This window comes from Lampetra planeri, chromosome 44, assembly GCF_965212315.1.
Source record: "Lampetra planeri chromosome 44, kcLamPlan1.2.h2, whole genome shotgun sequence".
NCBI classification, from domain to species: Eukaryota; Metazoa; Chordata; class Hyperoartia; order Petromyzontiformes; family Petromyzontidae; genus Lampetra; species Lampetra planeri.
The window spans coordinates 5,612,277-5,639,847 of NC_136150.1; the positions used below are offsets into that span (position 1 = coordinate 5,612,277).

At 45.9% G+C, this 27,571-nt stretch overlaps 1 protein-coding gene across 2 annotated transcripts; it reads right to left on the minus strand.

Annotated features, from left to right (window-relative positions):
• Positions 1–455: 455 nt before the first annotated feature.
• LOC144732879 (rho-related GTP-binding protein RhoC-like) lies at positions 456–22,481 on the minus strand. Of its 2 annotated transcripts, none has more exons than XM_078614539.1 (5): positions 22,400–22,481; positions 16,445–16,600; positions 5,736–5,856; positions 5,050–5,180; positions 456–2,852 (listed from the first exon to the last, which is right to left on the minus strand). In XM_078614539.1, exons 1-5 carry the CDS (start codon positions 22,466–22,468, stop codon positions 2,679–2,681), a joined length of 651 nt encoding a protein of 216 aa, XP_078470665.1. In that variant the 5' UTR covers positions 22,469–22,481; the 3' UTR covers positions 456–2,678. The 2 variants fall into 2 exon arrangements, with proteins under 2 accessions (XP_078470665.1, XP_078470664.1); XM_078614538.1 differs by lacking the exon at positions 22,400–22,481 and adding an exon at positions 17,798–17,876.
• Between the last annotated feature and the right edge of the window lie 5,090 nt (positions 22,482–27,571).

Below are 27,571 nucleotides of genomic sequence, written 5' to 3' on the forward strand. Positions count from 1 at the left end.
GGAAGATTTTGGGGCCGAAACGTAACTCCGCTCTTGACGTGGGAATCGATGTGAAAACGACCATTGTTAGACGATTTTTTTTGCATCTTTACACAATGAAGTGTAGGACCAACTTTAATGTAATCGCTAAGAAACGTATCGATTCGTTTCTACAGTCACGAAACAATCTTGTTAATAACTAAGAGACGTGTCAAGCCTTGGGCCCGAAAGACGCGACAGAGACACAAAACCAAGGCAGGCACGTCACGGGGTCTAAATCGCGTTCGTATGCAGTAGCACTTTTACGTAGGGCACATAATGTGCACTCACCATTCGGATCAGGTTTTAGGTTTGAGACACCAGTGATATTTGAAAGGACGATGTGCGGCAGTTTCTTTAGGGCGCCTCCGATGAGCACGGTTGGCTACGTAGGGTGCAAAAAAAGTTCAACATTCACAGAGCAGGCAGCAGTATTCCTCTCCACACGCTATAGGGTAACGAGTGTGGACTGACCCAGGAAGCAGCAGATATAATGGGTATATGCAAGGCATTAGGCTGTACGCACATGCCTCTTGTCTTGCAGTCGATGGGCCACAGTAAAAATTGGTACCACTTATGTTAGCAGAAAATACTTCAAGCGGTGTTTATATATTTAATTAGTACGTGCATTTTGTTTTTCCCCCTTGCAGCACTTCCTGCCAGTTTCAGTGTGAAATGCACGGCAGCGGATAAAGCAGATTGATTGAAATGCTGGCGGGAAGTGTTTTCCCCCGAACGTAAACCTATTCCCAGATCTAGCTTCAGATACCTCAGATGTTTTCGCAACCTGTATAGGAAAGGCCTGCATTTCATGGGAACCCATCAATTGCAGAACAGTGTAGAAAGCCTATACTGTCTGTTCAATATTTTATAAATAGAATGTCCATCTTCCATCAATTTTAAATGCTCAATGACTTGGTAAATTGAAGCTGGCCCGGTCCAAAGAGTGAACGGCTTTCAGTTTTGTGTGGAGTCATTTGAAAAACGGCCCCCTCCATTAAGATTGCGTCGAGTAAAAATAAGAAATACCGGTACCACCTACAGCAAAGGAATTGAGATGTTTGGCGCACTGTAAAGAAAAAACAACATCTTCAATGTGGACACGTGCTTCCAGATGACTGGAATCATGCAATGCAAATTCTGTTCATAAAAGCTCTCTCCTTATCGACTTAAAGCCGTAATCTACACATCTTACAATTAAAGCACCCTCCGATATACGTTGTAGGCACCGGTGTTTCTCTGCCAAATATCTTGACAAACGGCTTATTCGGGGCAGCTCTACAAATGCGTCGCGCAAAAAAATAAATAAACATGAAAACGAAGAACCAAACTCAACTGTGATTCCATCCCTTCTGGCGCGACATTTGATGCCGATAGCACGGTGCCGTTATAGATTCAAAGAGATTACGCGCTCCCAGCATATTTCATAATAACGTCAAAAAGGCGAGCTCAAGGTGCCTGCCGCAACAAACGTGCAGTGGGGTGGAAATGAAGTCGCGCTGTGACTCTTGTGGCGGATACCGCAGGTGCTACCTTCCTAACCTACGCACGGTGTAATGACCGAGTTAGGGAGCAGTGGTTAAGCAGTTGCAGAATCTTACGTCGCAACTGCGGTGGCTTGGGTTCTATTCTCGGTCATGTGGTTAGTGGCAGGAACTGGATTTGGCATGAGTCATGTTTACACCAACGATCTAAGTGCTGTTAATTTGTGCGGTCTCAATGAGAATTATATTGGGTAAAACACGTGGATTACAGTGGTGTTTGGGTACAACATCATCCCCCTTGGTGCTACAGCAGCCATATTCAGCACTCTACATTGAATCGTATATTCATCCTCTAAGCACAAGAACAGTTTAACATGTTTCATTTATCTGTGGGTGATATCCCAATGAGAACTACTTAATGCGAAGTCAACAGTGGTCAGCCCATGGAGTTATTGGCCCTTCCCGGCATCGAAATGTGAATTTACAGTCGATGGGTTTTAGGAACACCTCAATGTGAATGGCCCGAAGCTCATTTGAATGGAGATATTTTGGTTTACAATTTAAAAATGTTGCGCTTTGAAAATTTGCAGCAAAATTTTCCGCAGGTAAAAATAATCCAGGTTCGACACGTATTAAAAAAAAAATGCGTTCTAAACAAACGCAACCAGTTGTGTGCAATAGATTTCCGCGACCAGGGGCGCTGCCGATCAATGCGCAGGGGCGCTCCGGAGTGCAGTTCTATTGAAGGGCTGTTACCCCGGGCCACGCTTTAAGAGGAGATGACGGCCTAAGAGAGATATTCTGGCCGAGCGTTAGGCGGACGTGACGCATCGTTCCACTACCGAATGCGAACGAGCGTTCGGTCATCTAGCAACAAACCACAATTTTTTCCACATCCTTTAAATAAAAAAGCTACTCCTAAAACAGCTTTCAATAAGAGTGAACTTTTGCACCCCAGCTTCAGAGCTTATGCACAAATGAGGCTTCGGCAATGTGGTGGTGTAAATTTCGATTTAAAGCTTTCGTGACTGCAGGGATTCATTTTCTTGGTTCTTTCGGTAAAGTCACGTAGAATGGAAATAATAAAATAATAAGAAAATATGGTGGTGGTCGCCGTAGACCTTGGTAGAAGTGGGGGGGGGGGGGGGCGCGGGTAAGAGACTTGCCCTCTCCACCTTACAGCAGGGAGCACGCCTGCCGTTTCCTGCGCTTGCGCACCTGCAGGGCGGCGCGCGTGGCCATCTCAAACACTTCGCGCACACCATCCTTCGTCTTGGCGGAGCACTCCATGTAGCCGAAGCCGTTGATGCGGTTGGCCATGTCGCGCCCTTCCTCCGTCGTCACGGGCACCTGCAAGGAGGCGTGTGGATTCGGGGGTGGTTAAGAGAGCACGCGGCTCGCAAAGCTATTTCAAGTTTATAAATCTTATAAGTCAGGTTGCTAAATTTCTTATTGCTGTGTGGGAAGTCAACAGCGCTTGGGCTATGGAGGGTACGCACTTGCCTCTGCTAGTCCCGTGACATTTTTAGCACTGGCTTAGCACGAACTGAGATGAGTGCAACCCTACCCCTCTCAATTGCACGGGAAATCATTTTCTGCCAAAGACATTTTTAACAATTATTCATCGCGTTAATTTACTTCCGCAGTTGATGGTGTGGCATTTGTGAGACACTGGTACATCAGCGCATTATGCAATTGAACGATGGTGGTGACACAAGCATTCACAAGACGGTGACGTCACATAAAGGTCTGCCTGGTACTTTGTCCTAAGTCACCTACGCTACCACACTCGGCAAAAGCTACGTTTTCCGGCATCCATGGAGAATGGAGGGTGCCGTGCCAAATATGTCAGCTATGTGAGAGTTAAAATTATAGTTCTCTACATTTTTCAAGCGTGTAAAACTTTGAGAGATACTAAGCAGACATTTTAACTATGATATAAGGAAAACATTTAACGTTGATTGTAGAGAGGCAGTGGGGCAGTTTCAAGTACATAACACAGTAGTACTTTATGTACAAATAGCTGCTAGTGCCTCCACACAGCAGTGTCCTGAAGCTCCACACAACAAGTCTTTTAGACGCTCAAACTGGCAGCAGCACAGCACAAGGTGGCATCAGCAGCCAGCTGTTTGATCCCTACTTTCCCTCCATCCCTTACACTTCTTCCCCCTACCTCTCTCCTGTCCACCACTATTATAGTTATTATTTTGACAATGACTTTGTTTTATTGGAGCCGCCCACTGGGTGTCCTCTCGGCAGCCAGCGGTCGCTCGCTGGGCAGCACCGTTGTCGCCCTCACAGCTCCCTCCCCACCCCTTACGACAGGCACTGCGCCTCACCCACTGGGGCATCCTCTTGGTGGCCTGGCTGCCGCTGGTTGCCCGCCGGGCCGCGCCATCACCCCCCGCCAGGTAGCTCCTTCCCCGGGCCGCGCTGGGGCCTTAGCAGCCGCAGGACGCGGGGGCTTTGTGTGGTCCCCGGGACCTGAGGTTGAGCTCCTGCCGCAGGAGTCCTCGCTGTCGGCGTGCCGAGCACAGAGGGGAGCTTCGTGACCGTGGAAAGTGTTTGCCGGGCTCACTGCTAGGCGCTCGTTCCTCGTCGTGGGCCTGGCCGGAACGGCTGCGCTGCACGGATGTTGCGGAAGTCGTCGGCGGTGCGGGAGACTTGCTGATGGTGGCCCCCCTTGTCTTGCCAATGCAATAATGCCGGGTTACTTTTCAGCCCGCTAGCTTTGTCGCCCCCCCCCCCCCCTCCCTCTATGACCAGGCCTATCCCAACCCCTCATTCTCAATCCCTCGGTCTGCTGTCATCTAAACTACACCACCATTTACAACAACCCAATTTTTCATTCAAATCATTATCATGCTCCGTACAATTTTAGAATTGCTGTTAAGATCTACGCTAAGCAAACGGCAAGATTCCCAATGGCTGTAAACATTTGTCCAGAGAGGTGAAGGAAGGCTTTGTAAGGCTGTCTTATGCCAAGATGCTGGTGAATAGAGCATTCTGAATGGTAGACTGCCGGATAAGAGCTTTTGCTTAATAAAGGAAATAGTCACTATTGGAATCTCATTTGCCAGTAAAAAATATGATAATAGTTTTTTTACCCTTTTATCTGGCAACAAAACTGACACCTTCTTTTATTACAAGGAGTCATGTTTGCATGGACCACAATACCTGCAGTCATAATGCAAACAAAAAACACAACTCTGATAATGTATGCACTGTCCTTAAAGTTGATTGGTCCACACCCGAGACAGCTTTCCTTAGAGCCTAGTCTCACATGGTGTTGGACCAGATGACGCCTTTTGGCTCTAAGGAAAGCTGTCTTGGGTGTGGACCAATCAACGTTAAGGACAGTGCATACATTTTCAGAGTTATATTTTTTGTTTGCATTATGACTGCAGGTATTGTGGTCTATGCAAACATGACTCCTTGTAAAAAAAAAAAGGTGTCAGTTTTGTTGCCAGATAAAAGGGTAAAAAAAACAATTATCAAAGGAAACAGTCCTGTGACTTTGCGTGTGCGTCACGCGCACAAACCAAACCTGCTTCGTCTTGGCCAGTTCCCTGCGAGTGCTCTCGTCGTTGCGCAGATCCTTCTTGTTGCCCACCAGGATGATCGGCACGTTGGGGCAGAAGTGCTTCACCTCCGGCGTCCACTTCTCGGGAATGTTTTCTGCACACCGCGGCAAAGGCACAGCGACGACGTCTTAGCTCCTTCCTCGGAAGGCTTCTACGGCGGACGCTTGTGCTCTGCAAGGAGCCAACGCGGTTTTACAAAAGAGAACCCTCTGTGTTTAAAAACGGGGCCCTCATCGTCGTGGGCGGGGCAGTGGCTCTGAACCCCGACACCCTAAGTGGGATTTCCCAGACACAGCTAACATCTGTGGTGGTAAATTTCGATTTAAAGCTTTGTCAAGGCGCCCTTCCTCCTCTAACCCAGCTTAAATATACGCTGCCAAGCTTGGTGGTGTTCATTCAGACGCTGTCTTTCCGACAGACCTGTTCTTCACCTGAGGACGGCTGCTTGCGTTGTGGCCGAAACGTCGTGAGAATTGTATTTTATGATGTTTTATTTTTATTATTTTATTATTTCCTTTCTACGTGACTTTACCGAAAGAACCAAGAAGATGAATCTGTGGTGGTCTCTGAAATGAGTCCTGCCTGCCTCCCCCACCACACAATGGTGGCGTCAGGCGTAGCCAAGCGTGCTAATCGGAGGTCCTCTCACCAAGGCTGTCGGGGCTGTCGATGCTGAAGCACATGAGGATGACATCGGTGTCCGGGTAGCTGAGGGGCCGCAAGCGGTCGTAGTCCTCCTGTCCGGCCGTGTCCCACAGCGCCAGCTCCACCTGTGGACACACACCAGACGTTGCTACACCTTTGCTCATACAACAACTCTAACAGCGACTGAATGGCTAAATCGCTCAACTGAAAATTCCCAATCGTTTCTCTAAACGCTTCTTAATGATCGACTGCATTTCACAACTTGCGTGTAATAGAATTGACGTGACACCAACACGACTGGCCCACTCTTCCAAATGTCGCAAGGGTCTTCACGCATTCGCAACACCGCAACGCGCAGCGTATTTTGGCAAAATTCCGCATGGAAAATTCCTGGCAGTTCATAATAAACGTTTTTGGGTTAGATCGCGTCATTTATAAAGTGTCGTAACCCTCCACCACCCGACACGGCCAATCAGCAAAAAAGTGTCACGTTGACAAAAGACAAATAGTTCACTACTTTAGCCCACCGGTGTGTTGAAGCGTGAAACCACAACATTTACAATTTTTGAGTACGACGTTTCGCTGGTAATTGCATCCAACATCATCGGGCAATTCGCCAGAATGGTGAGGCTCTGCTCTTGCTCCCGGTCTTAAATATAGCAGCAGCAGCAGGGTGACGTCATCATTTAACTCATCAGGTGCAACGATTTGAGGCGGAAGGGGGGGTTATTGTAATGATGTACTAGACTGGTAATCAGGCAATTGTTAAGATGCGAGTTGTAGATTAGTAATCCTGGCAGTTGTGCGAAACAAACCCGATAACCGAACACACTGACCACTCGGGGTCATCCTGCTGTCCGATCATGGGGTGTCAATTGTAATTTTTTTAAGTGGTGTGACAATATCATTGGTGGCTTCAGGGCAGCGTGAACCACATTGAAACTACGGACACGGTCAACTTGACTGGAACTCACAAAGTTGTTTGAGCCTATTCCGTCGTTGAGCGGGAAGCGGAAGATATAAAACAAATAAATATCTGCCTGCCAGGCCACCCTGGGAGGCAACTTGTTGTTTTTGGGAGCAGCAGCCACAACAAAATTCCAACACAAGCTGGATTCGGGGTGCCGGGTACCCGATACCTGTACCCTACCCGATACCCGGCTACCGGCCAGGTATGGGTACGGGTAGCCGTTTGCGACCCTGGTGACCCTGGTGCGGCCGGGTACGGGTACGGGTAGGCCGTGAGTCACTGGTGAGTAACCGTTTGTCACTCATTTCGGGTAGGGTACGGGTAGGGAACGGGTACCCGTACCCGGCTGGGTACCCGGCTGGGTACGGGTACCCATTTGCGACCCTGGTGCGGCCGGGTACGGGTACGGGTAAGGAATCAAAACCCGTTTGCGACCTCTGACGGGCGGGGACACTACTAGAGAGGCCAAATCAACGGCGCGCCACCACTGCACTGTACGCTTTCACGCGTCTCAATTTTTCGCCAAACGTTTCGGTTTCCTGTCCGGTACACAACAAGCATTGTCCCCTGTTGGCGGCGTCGACGGCAGTCGTTCATCCTGTCTGGGAGTTTCGTAAAACACGTGTGCACCCCCCCCCCCTCACCTCTATTCGGTGCAGACAACATAGCTGACGAAACACGATGTGGGAAACCCCCAGGAATTGGATGCCCAAGCACAAAAAAGAATTTCGATTTAAAGTTTTCGTGACTGCAGGGATTCATCTTCTTGGTTCTTTCGGCAAAGTCACGTAAAAGGGAAAAAATAAAATAAAAATAAAACATAATAAAATACAATTCTCACAACGTTTTGGTTACAACGCAAGCAGCCGTCCTCAGGTGAAGAACAGGTCTGTCGGAAAGCTCATTCAGACGCTGTCTTTCCGACAGACCTGTTCTTCACCTGAGGACGGCTGCTTGCGTTGTGGCCGAAACGTCATGAGAATTGTATTTTATCATGTTATATTTTTATTATTTTATTATTTCCCTTCTACGTGACTTTACCGAAAGAACCAAGAACACAAAAAAGAAGTTTAAAAGTCCTCCTCCTAGGACCGTTCGCCGAGGCCACGGGTGAGGAGGAAAGTGCCGATGTTCAGCTGCATTTGCAGGATTCAAACTGAAACAACCTAAAGCTATAACATCTGGTTAGCACGGTGTTTTGACTTGTAAGCAGACCCTGGAGGTTGGGTGTTGACTGCATCCCTTGTGGGATCTGCTAGAAGGAAGGAAATAATGGATGGGTGTTGTGGTGACGTCAACAGTAAATGGCTTTCAATTCCCTATTGAACTCGACTGTTGGATCGTGTTCGCGACAAATTAAGCACGAAAGTTAAAAGCCTAGACAAAAATGTGCAACTTCCTCGACAAAAAATTTGTGGAAATGGTAAAAATATATCTTGATCTATTTGCAAATTGAAATTGTCTATACTCTGTTGCGAATGTGTGTGTGATGTCCGGGTGATCTGCGGCTGCACATGAACTTCACCGGATTTCACGTGTTTAGACGATTCATTTGGCCGTGGCAAAAACCACACCCTTCCTTTTGGCACGGAGAGCTCCAAGCGGGTTGACGTAGTTCAACCGGACCCTGTGTATGGGTGTACAATCTCACATGACTAATTCTGAAATGCTCTTACAGTGATTCCTTAAGCTAAATAATTTAACAAACTTTCCTTTTTGTCCATTACGTTTAGGGTCTTATTATCAGTATTGAACAACTCGGTTCAAAATAGTTTTTCCTTCTGTGTGTCTAACACGTGCAGAGGCAACTGGAATGGCCATGATGTTAGTTCTACCATTGTCGAAACACTCAGGGCTCAATACAACATAATAACATCTGCTTGGTTCTTTCGGTAAAGTCATGTAGAAGGGAAATAATAAAATAATAATAAAACATAATAAAATAGATATTATATTACTTTATTATGTTTTATTTGTATTATTTTATTACTTCCCTTCTACGTGACTTTACCAAAAGAACCAAGAAGATGAATCCCTGCAGTCACGAAAGCTTTAAATCGAAAAATAATAACAGTTCACAGCCTTTTGTTAATTCACTGCTGGATGAATGCCTCCCCACACTGTGTCGTTGGTTTGTGGTGGTGGTTTGACCTCATCTCACCGCACTTGGTCAGCGTGCGGGTTGGTGAAGAGGGAGGTGGGGACTACAATCGGCTCAGATATAACTCGCCAATAAACGTTAGCGTGTGTCCAGGATTCAAACTCGGGCGCTGACCGCCGATGAAAAGTTACCCGTTTTACAAAAAGCAGGCATTAGCTGGCCTCATTGGTGACTTCCTTCATCCGACTCGTAATAGGTGCTCGCCAATAACATTTGTCGACAGCAGCAGCTTAACCCCAGGAATAAAAGGCAACGTTTGTTGTCTTTGTTAACAAAAAACTCAACACGTTCGTCACCAACGCTGGCCCTCTCGTATGTGCTGTGAAGGGCCATGTGCCCAAAACGTCGCCTTGTTTTTTAAAGCCGCAGTGTTATGAAAGAACGCATTGAGTTTTATTCGTTATTTGTTTATTCGTTATTTGTTCTGGTGCACCGCTGTTAACACAGCAGCAGCAGCATCGCCAAATAATAATGTCATTAAATTTCGATTTAAAGCTTTCGTGACTGCAGGGATTCATCTTCTTGGTTCTTTCGGTAAAGTCACGTAGAAGGGAAATAATAAAACAATAAAAATAAAAGATATTATTTTATAATATTATGTTTTATTATTTCCCTTCTACGTGACTTTACCGAAAGAACCAAGAAGAATAATGTCATTGTTCAGAACATTTTAGCGTAAAAAAAGTCTCCCGTAAAATTACATAAATACACATGGCTGTAAAATGTGTAGAAAAGCACACTCGATTGTCGAGAGTTACAAGTTCTACTAATGATCTACACCAAAACAATAGAGGGGCCAAGGCATGGTAAGCGCCACACAAGAGCACCCATTCAAGAGCTGAACACGGCCTTTGAATTAAAACGCGGGGGACGCGGGGGGGGGCAGAGCCCTTGTGTGGCCGTTCAGAGCGGCTGCCAAAACACAGAGACCGCGTCTATCCAAAGTTGGTCGTGGCAACTCCACCCAGAGCTCCACCCAGCCCTCCACCCAGCCCGATCTCGACTCCCCATCCCCCTGGGGGCACCGACTCAACACCCGCCAGCCCATGCACCCCCTCACCCTCCAGCCCTCCCCCCACGAGACGGGAATTGCATCCTGCCCTCAAAGCAAATGACTGCCCCAGACAAACGCTGTCAAATATTCTCCTTGCTCCCATCACTCTATTCCTCGGAATATGAAAGGCTCAATGCTTGTCTGTATTCAACGGTGAATTGTCAAATGGGCGCGTTCATGCACGCGCGTGTCCGTTCCATGTCCGTTCCGTGCCCATTCAGCACCGTCGCTTTTATTTCGGAGGTGGGTGATAAATGTTTATTTAAAAATTAAGGCTAATGGAAAGCGAGTGAAGGGATGAGACCGGTTCCGTTATCTGCGTAGGCTATGACTGGGTAGTTCATTCGTGAAGGATGAGCATTTTGATTCGACTAAACTACAACTTTTTATTTTACCAGGTAGGGCTCACTGAGCTATGTAGCTCTTTTTCAGAAGCTACCTGGCCACAAATGATAACTCAACGAAGCGGCTTATCGCGTGGAAATGTATAGCAGCCAAATACTCTAAACGCACGTTGATTCTAAATGTGGAGGGGAAAACCGGAGGACCCGGAGAAAAATCCACGCGACCACAAGGAGAACATGCAAACTCCAAATATGCAGGCGTCAGTGTCGGGATCGAACCCACAAGTTGTAAACCAGGCGAGGTAGTTAACGTCTCACCACCGTGGCGCCCATATCTGACTAAGCCAGATGTGGGAGAAAACCAGAGTACAGTCGACTCACAATTATCCGCGTGCCGTTTATTCGATTTGCGGATTAACCGCGCACCTGAGATTTTGACAAATTAATAACTCGTGGATTTTCCCTTAAGCTCAAATTAATCATTTTTAATAGAGTTGTACATTATATTCTTGGTTCTTTCGGTAAAGTCACGTAGAAGGGAAATAAAATAATAAAAAATTAAATAATGGGTTGTATTACTTTATTATTTCCCTTCTACGTGACTTTACCGAAAGAACCAAGAATACGAATCCCTGCAGTCACGAAAGCTTTCAATCAAAATTTTGAGTTGTACATTGTTATTTTTAAAAATGTTTATTACAAGTCATGTGCTTAAACCGAAAAAAACATGTGCTCCGGTTAATCCGAAATCCACGTGAGATCACCTCTACAGTACAGTTGTTGCATATCTTTACAACAGTGGGCGGAGTTTGATGTTGATGGGTGTGGCTCTGATATCCACTTGGCACAGTCTTCTGCGTGGGAGTAGGAGTGTTAACACCGAGAACGCGCATCCATTTGAGGATTTTTCAAACCTTTTAAAGCGAGTGTTATTTTGTATGGACTTTTGTAATAAAACAAGATCAATACATTCTTTCCTACAAATGTTTATTTTGTTCATTAACAAACTACATTTTCTTAACCTAAACATAATTTTCCCTATATTAGTGGTTTTTGACGTAGAGATCCGTAAAATAATTCTATTTTGGATTACCCACGATATTTAATGATCTGCAGCCATCCTCCCCATCATTAGTGTGGATAAGTGAGAGTCTATTGTACCTGGAGAAGAAGTGTGGGGGGTGGCAACACGATCCCATACAGATGGAGGAGATGGGAGTTCACATTTTTCTGTACTGCCTTCTGGCGAGTCGGGGTTACGGAACCTCGATAACCCACGGGGAGGACGTCTCCCAACGTTCGCGCTCCACCAGCCCTCGTTACCTCGAGACTGCCGCCGCTGCCTCCTGGCATGCGCTACACCAAGTGGTAAAATTAGAGACACCTACTGATGATTCATGAAACGTGTCTATTGAATTTGTCAATTTTATTTTTTACAGTAGCACCTTCATTGCAGTGTTATTTGCTGAAATGAGTAGGATTTAGCAATGACTACCCCCAACGTGTTATTCATTAGATTTGTTTTTCCAGTATATTAGGTCAGAGACATCCCACGGCACCGGAAGACTACACCACCGTGCCAAGGGTTAAAGGTCGTCTATGTTGCGTGTGTCTGCCGCTGCTATACAATGGTCATTCTGTCCCACAAAACTAAAAAGCCTCCCCTTGTACACTGGGAGCAGATGAACAGCTAAACAGGGTAGCCATGTGCATAACACTGTACGAACACAGAAACAAAGATTCCACGCTCGTAACATATAGCTTGACCAGGCCAGCGAGATGCCTTAAAGCTGGTTCAGTGAACTATAATAGGACGATGGAGCCAGGACCCACAACTGGCTGCTTATTCATTGTCCTCAATGCTGGTGTTAACACACAGAATAAACGTCTCATTGAAGACCTAAACATCACACCTCATGTCTCTGACACTCCTTCTCGTAGACGCTTGTGTGCCACCATCAACCGCATCGAAACATTGAAAGGCCGATGCGCACATCTCCACAAATGGAAGATCGAAGACAAGCCCTGGCAGTCTTCTTTCGTATGGATTAAGAGCAGCAGGTTAAAGACGTAATTTTAGATTTGTCATCCACTCAATTGTCTGCTCAGAAGCAGAGTGGGGATCTCGTCCCAGTCCTCCTTTAACCGAGTGAAGACAGCGGCGGTGGCGGAGTGTTTACGATGCCGTCGATGGTTTAAGATTCGTGGCTGTCCTTGAAGGCCGCCAAATCTTTGATGCGCTGTTTGTGCATCAGGTGGCCGCGTCGGCTACGCCCGGTCCCGATTCGGTTGATGGTCGATCATCGGCGGCGTGGAAGGTTGAAGCCGGGAGGTTCAATGGCAGGGCCCTGTATGAGATGTTTATTTGACGTCGGCCGCAGTGTACTTGTGGCTATGTAACTCAAACTGTGGACTGTCAAGTAAACCACTGTAACACCATTGGAACCTCCTTTGCCAGTAGCAAAATATGATAATTGGTTTCTTACCCTTTTATCTGGCAACAAAACTGACACCTTTTTTTTACAAGGAGTCATGTTTGCATTGACCACAATACCTGCGGTCAGAATGCAAACAAAAAACACAACTCTGATAATGTATGCACCGTCCTTGAAATTGATTGGTCCACACCCGAGACAGCTTTTCTTAGAGCCTAGTCTCACAAGGTGTTGGACCAGATGCCGCCAAAAGGCGCACAACTCAAAGACAACTGTAGTCTGCGCTCCTTTCAACAGATGGAATAGCAAAGCTACACTAACTCTCTCCCGAAGCCCTCTCGTGGAGGAGCAGACCTCGCGACATTCAACTCCAGTCCTTATCTGATGGAAGTCACATTCAGGCGGCTCCCTTAATTTTGTGAGAAGCCCCTAAATAATTCCATGCCCGTCATCCGCGCCCACCTTTGCCTTCCGTCTGACGTGGGTATCCACACATGCAAAGTATCAGCACTGCGTTTCTGCAATCAATGCCCTTTCTGTTGGAAACTGCGCGTGTGCGCACGCGTGCATTTCATAGTCTGTTGAGGCGTGACGCCGCATTTTTAGAGGCGGATCACTGTCATCAAACGACTTAAGATTGTTAAATCTGCCATAGGACGTTGCATTCTGCACACATACTCGCGCTTTATTAAGTTTAACCTCAAGCATTCAAGCTATACTGAAGGTATTCAATACAAAATTCTACAAAGCTGCCAACGCACATCGAGTGCAATGTTGTCCCATTGTTTACTGCCAACTGGAAAGGGAGGTTTTTTTTAGTACACACAACCTTACCAAGTGTAAGAAAAATCAACCTTTTCTTTATTTGAATAGCCTGGGCGGGTATCACTCTCTAATATCACAACATGCAACACCTCCGATTAGCACGGTTGGCCACGTACGGTGCCATAGAAGTTCAAAATAAATTTTGATTTAAAGCTTTCGTGACTGCAGGGATTCATATTCTTGGTTTTTTCTTTCTGTGGATTTCACACCTGATGATAATTGCTTGTGTTGAGAATTTTGATTGTTTATATTTATATTATTTTATTATTTCCCTTCTACGTGACTTTACCGAAAGAACCAGGAATAAGTTCAACGTACATGATAATACGGTCATTGATCTAGAGGTGGGGGCATTAGAATGGTCCCGAATAGCCTTAATAATACTTAATTTGGAGCTTTCGTGACTGCAGGAATTACTCTTTGGTTCTTTCGGTAAAGTCACGTATAAAGAGAAAATAATAAATTAAATACTAGCATACGACGTTTCGATTGCAACACAAGCAATCATCATCAGGTATAAATGAAATAGAAACACAAATCTAGTATACTTAGAAATGTAATGTAATACAACAGAGAGTCGGATAACATAACAGTCAACACCCTACCTGGTTGATTACGTTCTTCGACACGTCGTATGCTAGTATTTAATTTATTATTTTCTCTTTATACGTGACTTTACCGAAAGAACCAAATAGCCTTAATAATGGTTGACAGCTGCTGTTCAATTTGACCACGGACAGGAAGCGGTAGGGCAGCAGTTGCGCACCTCCCAGTGATTGACTTGTATTCTCCACATCCCCCGTCGCTCGAAAGAGCGCGAGCAACGAGTGGCTCACTCAGTGGTGCGCTTCACTGCTGTTGGAAGGTGAAATCGCATAATAGGCAATTTACTGCCAAATGGAGTCATTCAGCCATCTGAACCCTGCACAGTAATTTACAATATGCACCTTGCTCACAATGATTAGATAATTCCCTGTAATTATGAAGGGATAAGGGTAACAGACACCGCAGAGGTGAACTGTCAACATTTCTTTTTTCAAGCAGATACATTTCATAATTGCACGAGATATTGGTCACGCCAAGACATTTGTAGTATAACAGGACGGATGTGTCCGATGCATCCCTTCCAATCTGCTGCAGCAAATGTCTGCTCCGTAATCCATGACGTTAACGTTAACTCTAGATTTGAAGCTTTCGTGACTGCAAGGATTCATATTCTTAGGTTTTTTCGGTAAAGTCACGTAGGTAAAAAATGAAAATTAATAAAAGTAAAATAAAACAAAATAAAAAATCACGACGTTTCGGAAGCAACACAAGCCTCCGTCTTCAGGTGGAACCGTCACAGCCACGACAGCTGTATCAAGTAAATGAGAGATCACAAGAAATACCACCCCGTATATATAATGGTGACTTTACCGAAAAAACCTAAGAATGTTAACGTTAACTTTACACGGCAACGAAACCTTGCCTTGCAAATCACTAGGGCTACGGAGCACCAACTACTGCAAAGTGCACGATAATAAAATAGCTTTAAGTCTAACAACCATAAGTCACATGGCCCAGCGGCAAGCGTGTTTGCCGCCCATTGCAGAGGATCGCGGCTCAGACCAGGCAGGCCACGCCGGTAAATACTGCGGGTGGGTTACCCGTAAACACGCCAGTGTTAAACATTCCGTGACGTCATTCGAAGAAGAAGAGGCCATTGTGTGCTGGTGTCAGTCAAAAATTTGCCACATTAAATTGGGAAACGCATCAAGCAACCGTTGCCCCCGACTGTGAAAACTTAGTAGAACCCTCCTGAAGGAGAGTATTGACAACCTGGGTAAACAATTGTAATAAAAATGTTGGGTAATGGAAAACCAAAGGGTCGATGGACTAAAATTTGTACTTGTATGTTGAGACGCAGAACAGAGTTTGGTAAATACCTCCCGATTATTTAACTTTTATTCCCAATTGGAAATACAGTAATCCCTCGCCACTTCGCGGTTCAAGTTTCGCGGCCTCAGTGCATCGCGGATTTTTCGAACTGATTTAAAGGCCTCATTATACCTGTGCAGTAACACCATCATCATCATCATCATTCATCATCACATTCATCGAACTGCACAGGTCTGTCATCGTCATTGTCATCGTCATTGTCATCGTCGTCGTTGTCATTACTGGAGTCAAGTCTCAAGATACTACTGTCATTGGTGAGTGTAGAACACCATAATACGTATCGTATGAGAGAGAGAGAGAATGTATAATATTAAGGTTTTATAATTAAATAGATTTAAGTAAAATATATATATAAAGTATAAATATACATATTTTAAACATTCTGGTACCCACACACACATATACGGAAATTCCTAGGGGGCCAATCCTACTTCGCGGATTTTGACCTATCACGAGGGGTTCCGGTCCCCATTAACCGCGATAAACGAGGGATCACTGTACCATCCTGGTTATTTTAGTGGGGTATCTACAAACGGATCGCCCTGCAAAACAAAACATTTCCCGAAAAACTGGCATGCGACTGGCTGAGAGAACCCAGGAACCTGGTTTGGAAATGATCGCATGCCAAAGTGGCCTAGTGGGGGGGGGGGGGGGTCATGGGTTCGATCCCGACTGACACCTGTATATTTGGGGTTTGCATGTTCTCTCTCCCTGTGGTGGCAGCGTTGATTGACCCCCGGGTCCTCCAGTTTTTCCCTCCACATTTATAAACATGCTCTGAGGTTATCGTGCCGTTCTAAATTTCCAAGCAACAAGCCACTTCATTGAGCTATCATGTGTGTTGGCCAGGTCGCTTCTGAAACAAAGCTACACGGCTCAGTGGGCCTTACCTGGCCAAATAAAAACAGTTTATAGTTTTTACTTATAACTCATAACTCTGAAAGCCCCGACAACGTGGGCGGACAGAGAGAGAGACTGCACCTCACCTGCTTGCCGTCCACTTCGATGTCGGCCACGTAATTCTCGAACACGGTGGGCACATACACCTCGGGGAACTGGTCCTTGCTGAACACGATGAGCAGACACGTCTTTCCGCACGCGCCGTCACCCACGATCACCAGCTTCTTGCGGATAGCAGCCATCTATGAACGGTGGTGGGGGGGCGGGGGTGGGAAGGGATGGTGGTGGTTACGTTCTGTAAGTTACGAAAAGGGTGTAGTCCTACCGCAACATCCCCGGCACGCTGCCAGGATCGAAGTTTAGTTGTACGTATGTATGTATGTTGAACTTCTTTCGCGCCGCACGTAGGCAACCGTGTTAATCGGAGCTTCAGGGGAAAGACAGCAAATGGAGGTGATGATCTTCTTGGTTCTTTCGGTAAAGTCACGTAGAAGGGAAGTAATAAAATAATAAAAATAAAACATAATAAAATTATTCTCACGACGTTTCGGCCACAACGCAAGCAGCCGTCCTCAGGTGAAAACCAGGTCCGTCGAGGCGACAGAGTCTGAATGAAACAGCACACGAGCTTGGAGCATATATATAAGCTGGGCGCCTTGACAAAGGAATATGCATATCAATAGGAATTTAGCATATTTATGGGAAATGCAGGAATGTGATTAGTACTACATATGCATGTGCATTATGCAGGATTAACAGCATCAAAGAAAGTTGCAGTTGCTGCTGCTGCTGCAGTTGCTGCTGCTGCTGCAGTTGCTGCTGCTGCTGCAGTTGCTGCTGCTGCTGCAGTTGCTGCTGCTGCTGCAGTTTCTGCTGCTGCTGCAGTTTCTGCTGCTGCTGCAGTTTCTGCTGCTGCTGCAGTTGCTGCCTTATCCATTTTAATATAACACTATGTATTATTCTACCCACCCTAATGTGTATCACACTGCTATAGGTGATGATGTTCGTATGTTGAACTTCTTCTGCATTCTTCGTAGCCAACCGCGCTAATCGGAGGTGTGGGGTCAAGGGCAACAAACTAAATTCAGTAGATTAACAAACAGCCCCGCGGTCAATGCGCTCGCCACACGCGAGTTGGTTTGCATCGAGTTGACCGTTTGATGTTGCATCTGCACAACATGCTGGACTGTGGGAAATGTATTGAAGAATGAGTGCAGTATGGTTGCAAAGGGAACAAGAAAACACTCTGTGACCTCATTCGCAAGATATTAAAAAAATACATTGTGTTTAAATTTCCCTGCAAAATAATTGGCAAAGGATTTCATACCACCGCTACATCACTGATCTTGACCAAGGCCATCCTCGATAAAGGCAAAAATCGAAATGTGCTGCCACGTGATTAAGTGTCTCCACGAGTCGAAAGGGAAGAGAAGACCTACACAAGCAGGTAGTGGGGATAAGGTCAGGACAGATCTTGGGAGGTCGCCGCGTGTCAACAGTGCAGCAGCTGCAGGAATCTGGCAGAAGGGGTGGAAGCATTGGCACCCACCGAGATGTGGCAGCATCAACAACTTTTTTTTAAACATAGTCCACTGTCTTCTTGGTTCTTTCGGTAAAGTCACGTAGAAGGGAAATAATAAAATAATAAAAATAAAACATAATAAAATACACAACGCAAGCAGCCGTCCTCAGGTGAAGAACAGGGCTGTCGGAAAGACAGCCCTGTTCAAGCTTGGTGGTGTTCATTCGGACGCTGTCTTTCCGACAGCCCTGTTCTTCACCTGAGGATGGCTGCTTGCGTTGTGGCCGAAACGTCGTGAGAATTATTTTTTATTATGTTATAAATTTTTTATTTTATTATTTCCCTTCTACGTGACTTTACCGAAAGAACCAAGAAGGTGAATCCCTGCAGTCACGAAAGCTTTAAATCGAAATTTAAAATGTATGTAACCACATGCGTAGCGAGCATTTGCAACCTGCCAAAATTGGTACCCTATTAAAATATTTAATATTTACGGAGGATAATATACAAACGCGTATTAGAATCTGAATATTTAGGCTGGAGGAATCAGATGAGCTATTAAACTCTTTTTCATAGATGTCTAGTAGAGGCGGTTCACTTCATCATCATCATCAACACGTCCATTCAATTGCATATACGCAAGCGTCAGAGCGGTAAAACTGACCTGCAGCGCACACGTATCACACGCTAATGAGGCGGGTGACCTCATCACTTAACGGTTGTTGTTGCGCTGCAGATCCCATGGAACTGGGAACGATACTTTAGCCACAGCATTACTGCTGGGGTTGTTTTTTTAAAGACAGTACCCAGTAGGTTAACTTGAGACCCATATATCACGATGTTTGAGGGTCCTTGCCTCGAACATCTGGCAATTCAAGAGCATTGATTCAAGCGAGTCCGACTCGGCCGATGACACGTGTGTCGAAACCGATCCAGAGTTTTTTGCTTGTGCAGATTTCCATCGCGTTAATGCGGCAGCAGTAGTAGTAGTAGTAGATGCGTTCCAAAAAATGGGCGCACAAAGCGAAGCCACACAGGGCAGCTGCCTGTCTGCCGAGTAGCGCACAGTACACACACACAACGGAATCTTGAGTAGAAAGAGGTTAGCAGCATACACGCGAAACCGCACAAAGCGGACCCGCATCGAGCGAGGGAAACCTGAACCGAATCGGCGCTGCTGATATTCTGCGATAGGTTTTTGTAATAATTATTTAGTGTGGAGAGACAGATAGAGTCATGCTCTCCTACAACCCGGTAGTTGCATTCCTGAAGAATGTCACGTTATGGGAATAAAATATTAAAAAATACTTTTTTTAAAACACGCTTTAATGAAATGTACTGTCCGAGCTGCCCCTCCCTCTGCCCCCTTCCCCTATCGCCCCTCCCCTCCTTCCACATCCCCCGCCCCTGGGCGTGGCTCCCCGAGGCTTGCCGTGACGTAAGGGACCACGTGGTGATTTACAGGCAACGTTAGTTAAGCGTCGATAATTAGAGCCGTAAAAAATATTGTTTATAAATAAATTTTTAATTTGTAATGATAGAATATCGCGTTGTCATCAGTATGACACACCTACACCAAGTTTGCAGTCGATACATTGGGAATACGGTTGAAATTGAGTTACAAGATTTTTGGATATGACAACACACAGGGTAAGTTAAATAAAAGCGTGTAAAAAGTTTTAAAATATATGTTTTGGATTTTTAATGATAGAATATCGTGTTGTCATCAGTATGACATGGCTATACGAAGTTTGCGGTCGATAGCACATTGGGAAGTGTGTAAAAATTGTTACAAGATTTCTTTTTTGAGGATACAACAGACAAAGTGAGTTAAATAAAAGCGTGTAATAATAAAAAATAGGGTGATAACAACCATTGATTCAATGGGAAGGTAGTTCTCAAAAACACAGAAATTTTTCATGATCATTTGTTATCGTTGATCTTAATGCCTTTTTTTGTAATTAGTGTGTTTTAGGTTTATAATTCATTAATTGAAACCCATGAAAATCAGTAAAAAATGTGTGCCTAAGCAATAGAAATACGTTGCCGTGGATGAGGGTGGCGAGAGAAAACGATTAAGGGGTGTGCCAGTGACTCGCTTAACAGCTATTCATGATTCAATCTTTTTTTAATTAAAATTTCCCCTCCCATATTTCTGAAATGTTAAATAAACTTGTTAAACGTGAACCACTAGAAGACAGGATTGGTTACTTATGACAACACACACGTGAGATGCGTACGCAGGCTGAGCAAAGACCCGAGGCACGGGGGTAGTGGCATCGAGAGGAATCCAGCAGCATCCCACTGCCTTGTGTGATGATGCTACAACAAAGGGGCCGTCCATAAATGACGTCACGCGATTTTGGACGATTTTTAACCCCCCCCTCCCTTCGTCACACGGCGTCACAAAAAGTCAGACCCCCCCCCCTCTCAAATATGACGTCACAAAGCTCTGCCCCCCCCACCCAAAAAAAAATAAAACATGCTTCAAATTGCTTTAAACTATTGTCATTGTAGTGCGTATTTAATGTGGCACTGTACTTTGATGTTGTAGGAGAAACATTTATTAAAAAGTCTATTCAATTAAGTAGAACGTGTTGTCTACATTATATTTATTTAAAGTTGCACATTTTGATGTGACGTCACATTTATCCCCCCCCCCCCCTCGTCACAAATGTCTGACCCCCCCCCCAGGTGCGTGACGTCATTTATGGACGGCCCCAAAGGCAGACGCACAAACCGCTCATTCCTAACTCCGTTCACTCAGTCGCATTGTCCAATTCGCATCATCCGCGTTATAAACAACAACAAAATTATTCTCTAACACATTCATCGCGTTACTGTATATCCAATTCGCGTTGTGAAAGCACGCGGCGTGATAGCAGAACTGACCGTACTTTGTTTACCTTTTGGTTAACTTAGGAAATGGTTGCAGCCTCTAGCATTTTGTGTTAAGCGGAGGTTCTTATGAATCACAATCCCCAAGCGAGAAGAAGTCACTGTAATTCCAATAACAAAAATGTCACGACAAATAACAAAAAATTTGATTCGTTCAGACGAGAGTCTAAAGGGGGAAGACGCAAAGCCAACATTAATTGAGAGCACTGCTCTTAAAAGGGGAAAAATATAAAAACATATTATCGTCTATATCCTCGTTCAAGATTGCTTGCCCAGCATGGAAGAGTAGGCCAAACACAGTCAAGAACTGGGGCTTTCGAGAACAGCAGTGGCAATACATTTCAGTAAAATACACAAACTTATTTCTCAACACAATCCATCAGCCCACACAAAGCAAAAACTCTGGGCCGGTTTCGACACGTGGTTTCATCAGACGCCACTCGATATGTTTGTGAACTTGCCACGGGATGGGGGTTTGGGTGTTCCTCCCTAATTCGTAGTAATATGACATTGAAATACTTGGGGGACGTCCATAAATGACGTCACGCGATTTTTTACCCCCCCACCCCCTCGTTACACGGCGTCACAAAAAATCAGACCCCCCCCCCCTCAAATGACGTCACAAAGCTCTGCCCCCCCCCAAAAAAACATTTCCATTTTTAAAATAAAACATGCTTCAAATCGCTTTAAACTATTGTCATTGTAGTGCGTGTTTAATGTGGCGCTGCACTTTGATGTTGTAGGAGTGTAGTTATAACAATTAGTGTTATAACATTTCTATATTTATTTAAAGTTGCCCATTTTGATGTGATGTCACATTTCTCACCCCCCCCCTCGTCACACATCGTCACAAATGTCTGACCCCCCCCCCTCCCCTAGGTGCGTGACGTCATTTATGGACAGCCCCTTGAGATTGTTTGACCCTTTTATCCTTGTATTAAGGCGACGTTTCGGGCAATGGCTCTTCACTGCAGCACATGCATCGCATGTTAAACTTAAAAAGGGGCAAATCGTCCACACTTTTATAAACTTATCTCAGCGGTTCACAAGCCACATACAAGACTAAAGGTCCCCCTGATAGCCTTTACCAGACCGCTGGGGCAAGTGCTGGTAGCGAACACCTATTACAGCCGGTACGGATGACAAGCACCACGCCCGACCGCCTTTGTCTCCCTCAGTGCTGACGATTTCACATCGCACAAAGCACGAATTTGAGGCCCATTCGAACCTAGAGTAGCGGTTCTGATGATCGCCACTAGCGTTGGCGTGGCCCCGAGTGGGAATCGAACTCGTGACCTTTGTGTCCGGCCGAGTCGCGCAGCGCGCTAACCGCTGCGCCACCGCTCCTCAATAACCACGGCCACATCACAGCAGCGGTGACGCGCGCATTTACATTTCGCAGCGCGCATAAGCCGCGCGGCGCCCAGCCGCTCTAGCAAATACAAACGCGTTCAACACACTGTAAAAAAAAAAGTTTTTGTTAGTTCTTTTGAGCAGCGTATTAAAACAAATCACAACGCGAGGCGGGCGCATATTCCAACACGCATCGCTTATAAACGGACAGGTTTTTAAACGACAAAAAAAAATGTTAAAAACATTTTAATCGAATTTCACCACGAACCTTTTTCGCGTGCTGGGAACCGAAGGCGCGGAGTGAGTTGAGTGAGGCGAGCTGCCGGCGCGGCCGCATCACCGCGCGAGAGGCAAAGTCCCTCCCCCCCCCTCCGTGTGTTCGTCCGCGGAGAGGAGATAGTCCCCGGCCTTGACGTGACGTCACCGCGCTGGGCGAGTCCAATGCAACAACGCTGCGTTTGGAACGTAACGTGCAAATCAGAAATTATTGCATTTTCTTATTCTTCTTAAACAGTCTGCCTCAGCAGCAGACCATGCTTTTCCCACCTGATGATGGACGCTTGTGTCGCGCCCGAAACGTCGTGATTTTTATTTTATACCGACGTGACTTTACCGAAAAAACCAGAGTATGGAGGAATACGGTGAACTGTAAAGTTATTTTTCGCCGATGTCCAGCAGGCGTTTAGGGGCCGTCCATAAATGACGTCACGCGATTTTGGACGATTTTTGACCCCCCCCCCACCTCGTCACACGGCATAACAAAAAGTCAGACCCCCCCTCAAATATGACGTCACAAAGCTCTGCCCCCCTTCCCAAATAAATAAAACATGCTTCAAATCGCTTTAAACTATTGTCATTGTAGTGCGTATTTAATGTGGCGCTGCACTCTGATGTTGTAGGAGAAACATTTATTAACAAGTCTATTTAATTAAGTAGAACGTGTTGTCTATATTTATTTAAAGTTGCGCATTTTGATGTGACGTCACATTTCTCAAACCCCTCCGCCCTCGTCACACATCGTCACAAATGTCTGACCCCCCCCCCCCAGGTGCGTGACGTCATTTATGGACGGCCCCTTATGCACAACAAACATGTATAAAAGCAACACCAGCCTTCGTGTTCGTGCCCCATGCAAAACAAAAACCCATACCGTGTCAATTCATGCGGTTTAGCCGTATTCTTGTGCAGGGAAATTGAGTTTTCAGGTCCATACGGTGCACAGCAGTTTCAAAACGGGCAAAAAATATTAAATTGTCTATTCATTTGTGATTCTCCCTTGTGATGGAACTTTGTAGGATGAACGTAGAGATTTATAAGGGGCACGGGGTGACCAATAGGGTCGGAATTAGTCCGTAATAAGTTAGGCGCTGATTAGGGGTTGACATGATTTATTATCGACAGACCCATAGATGTCCATAGAGACCGACAGAAATACATAGAGACCCATAGAGATTCATAGATATAGCAGAGCGGTCAACCTATACCGTTTACTCCGTATTCTTGTGTAGGGAAATTTAGTTTTCAGGTCCATAGGGCGTACAGCCGTTTCAATGCGGGCAAAAATTAATTTGTTTGTGATTCTCCCTTGTGATGGGACTTTATAGGATGAACGTTGAGATGTATAAGGTGCATGGGGTGACCAATAGGGTCTGAGTTGGTCTGTAATATTGTAGGGCACTGATAAGAGGTTGACAGGTATGAAAACCCATCAGCAGTTCCTGAAGAACAGCATTTGTGGTCCCAGTCGTCTCAGGTGGCCACCTTCAACATAAATGTGACAGCAGTGATGCAGATATACGCAACTGTGGACTCCGTTTTATTCTTATCTAGGATTCATCAGCGCAGTACGGCCACCAGTGCTTACTACTGCAAAGTCTGTCCCCTGGAAACCACAAAGAGTACCGTGTGTGGAACCGACACTTCCAACCTATGGGGCACATTAGCTCGGCTCGTGCCAATAACAAACAAAAAAATTACCTTTGTATCATTGATGTATCCGTCTCTCCGCATACAAAAAAAAGAAACGTTTCGATTTAAAGCTTTCGTGACTGCAGGGATTCATCTTCTTGGTTCTTTCGGTAAAGTCACGTAGAAGGGAAGTAATAAAATAATAAAAATAAAACATAAACAATTTTCACGACGTTTCGGCCACAACGCAAGTAGCCGTCCTCAGGTGAAAACCAGGTCTGTCGAGGCGACAGTCTGAATGTTGTCGCCTCGACAGACCTGGTTTTCTTCTGAGGACAGCTACTTGCGTTGTGGGCCGAAACGTCGTGAAAATTGTTTATGTTTTATTTTTATTATTTTATTACTTCCCTTCTACGTGACTTTACCGAAAGAACCAAGAAGGAGAAAAAAATAAACGTTGTTCCTGCAACACGCCATCGGCCGCAACGTCGTCTGTGAGTGCATCCTTTCAGCAGCATTCGATTCAATACAAGCACAACCATCGGCCGGCTTCCACAACACTGGATCATCGATAACAATTTTAGCAATAATTATCAAATCTGTGAACGTCTGTTAAAACCCCCGCATCATAGTAGAATGAGGGCTCTCGCTGCCGTGAAGACGCTTTGCTTATGCACAATACCTGTGTTTTGTCACACATTGAGTATGTGACACGTGTCACACATTGAGTCTGACACGTGGCTGTGTGTTTTGTTGTATGGAGAGCGGCAGTGTAGCGGTTAGCGCTACGCTGCGCTACGAATCTGGCGACCCGAGTTCGATTCCTGCTCACGGCCAACACCAGTGACGATTATCTGAACCGGGTCCTGGGGCTCCCCTAGGTCGATTCAGCCTCAAATGAGTACCTGGTGCGGTGTGTAAACATTTCCACTGAGGGAGACAAAGGCGGCCGGGCGTGGTGCTGGCCACCCACCCCCTGGAAGGCATGGAGGAATAATGCACTTACGTTTGCTCTGAAAAAGGGCTCGAAACGTCACCTAACACATTCCTGCGGAGGGTGCTGGTAGGAACGTTGGGTTGCTCGGTCAATGGCCAGGATCAACGGCGGCGTGGTGTATTCCGCAAATATGCCCGACTGTGAGGGTGGGCACAAGCCGGCGTGAGTAGGTTAAACGTTGAGTTTTATAAGGGCACCAAGGGGTAATCAGCCCCTCCCCACCCTCCCCACCCAGCCCATCCCCACCCAGCCCCTCCTCACCCAGCCACCTCCCTGCACGACGGACGGACACAATAATCCCCTGTGGGCTGGTGGAACCAGTGGGTTCCTACCAGTATTATATATGTATTAAGGCCACAGTTATTGACGGATGTGTTGAGCTGTATTCTTGTTAGATGCTTGTGCACCACTGCCAAACGCAGTATCACCACATTAATGTAACATTTACTGGAGCGCACAAAAAAAAAGGGTTGCATAACAATTATTTTAAATTAATTCACGTGAGAATTGCGAAGCCCCTCCGCATGCGGTCTCCCTCGTGACAAAGGGCACGAAATGAGTTGGTGGGGGGGTTTAATGACGAGATGACTCATGTGACCTATCCAATGAATATGCAAAAAGCTGCGCCATGCCACCGTTGTTGGCATGCGTTTGATAAACCTTTGGGCCAACGACCAAAGTGTACTAAGAATAAGCCTCAGTCTACCAATGTGTACGGAGTATAAATTGCATTATACCAATGTGTACCGAGTATAAGCTGCATTCTATCGAAATCGAGTGTTTATTAGCGCAGCATACGAATCAGTGTGCCGGAATATACCATGATCCATCCTTATTCAAATTATAACGTGGACGTTCAGCTCTTCTGTCAATCAACTGCTGGATGACGTCCTCGTGGTGATCATTCGGTCAGTCTTTGCCACGCTGGTTCAATGCGGGAAGGTGAAGGCAAGGGAACGTATACACAGGACTATGGGTTTCGTTTTTTTTCTTATATTGCTCTCTGCTGGCAATTCGGGCATCCTGCGACACCCCTGTTATGTGCAGGACAGTCATGACTCACCCGAGCACGATCCAGGATGAGCCGTCCTTGGCTTTCAGAGGTAGGGGGCGAATTGCAGGCCATACGACGTTTCGTGGGGCGTTGTGGGGCCATCTTGTCGTTTAGAACCACCAACTCAAACGAGTTGAGAGAATTCGACCGTCCCAAAAAAATGCATTCTTTCGACCGATGCCGTTTTTATTCATCAATTGTTTTTTGGGCCGAACTGCTGAAGCCCAATTGCAAGGTGCGTCGTGATCCCACCCCCAACGCCAATAAGTTGGAAGTTAACGTGTGAACAGACACGCCAATGTTTTATTGCTTCACCACACTGGCATGTTTTACTGGGAGGAACCCCCTGGTTCCATCAGCCTACAGGGGATTATTGTGCCCGTCCGTTGTGCATCCAAAAATGGGAGGGGTGGGGCTGGGTGTGGAGGGGCTGGGTGGGGAGGGTGGGGTGGGGTTGGGTGGGGGGTGGGAGGGGTGGGGCTGGGTGGGGAGGGGCTGGTCACCCCGTGGTGCCCTTATAAAACTCAACGTTTATCCTACTCACGCCGGCTTGTGCCCGCCCTCACAGTCGGGCATATTTGCGGAATACACCACGCCGCCGTTGACCCTGGCCTTTGACCGAGCAACCCAACGTTTCTACCAGCTCCCTCCGCAGGAATGTGTTTAACCCAATTGGCCATATATTTGATTTTACCCGTATGTACAATAGTGTACAGCTCGCAATTATCTTGAATGACGCTACACAAAATGAAACTACGAAGTGTTTAGATTACTCTAACATACCGATGCGCTGAAACAATGTGTTCACGTGACTATATTTTCGGCCGTCGGGTGGAAGAGGGAGTGACAACACAGGTTGTATTGTGCTCACCCAATCCGACTCAAAACAACAATTATGAATCATACACGTTGGTCGCAGAAACTCCACGTGTTCAATGTATGCCGGGTTTCATTGAAGAGTATTTTCAACATCGGCCATGTGATCAATCCACCGTTGGATTAAGGGCCTCCCCAAGCCGCCAGCATTTATTGCGTTCCCTGTGATGCAGTTGTCTATCGAGCAACTGCACACGAGCCAATTTAATCCCCTCTGGATGTACCATCAGTTATGTTTCATTTATTGGCTGCCCCCGTCACTATTCTTTATAGTGGGCCATCAATCCTTCCAGAGAAGTGTTCTGGAGAGCCAACTTTTCAGAACGGTTTGAGGCATGACATTAGCCTGTGTGTGTTCTCCAGCCCACGCGCGTTTGTCTCCGAATGCAATTCTAATGTTTGTTGTACTTGTTTCGCACCGTACGAAGCCAACGGTGCTAATCGGATGTGCGTCTCCCATTGCTTAAATGTGCACTTTTATGTTTTTCTATTTTGGATTCGTAAATAACCACGTTTCCGATTAGAATGTGTGCGTGTATATAATGGCACAGTGTATTTCAGGCACCTTAATTCTAGGCATACTCTTTGGTTCTTTCGGTAAAGTC

Bases quoted from the DNA above. Each gene is read 5' to 3' on its own strand.
- LOC144732879 (XM_078614539.1), bottom strand. From the start codon at position 22,468: ATGCGGCCGCGCCGGCAGCTCGCCTCACTCAACTCACTCCGCGCCTTC. The intron at 5,181-5,735 runs GTGAGAGGACCT...CGCGGTGTGCAG, and splicing joins CGACAGCCCCGACAGCCTTG to AAAACATTCCCGAGAAGTGG. The intron at 2,853-5,049 runs GTTTGGTTTGTG...GCCTCCTTGCAG, and splicing joins AACTGGCCAAGACGAAGCAG to GTGCCCGTGACGACGGAGGA.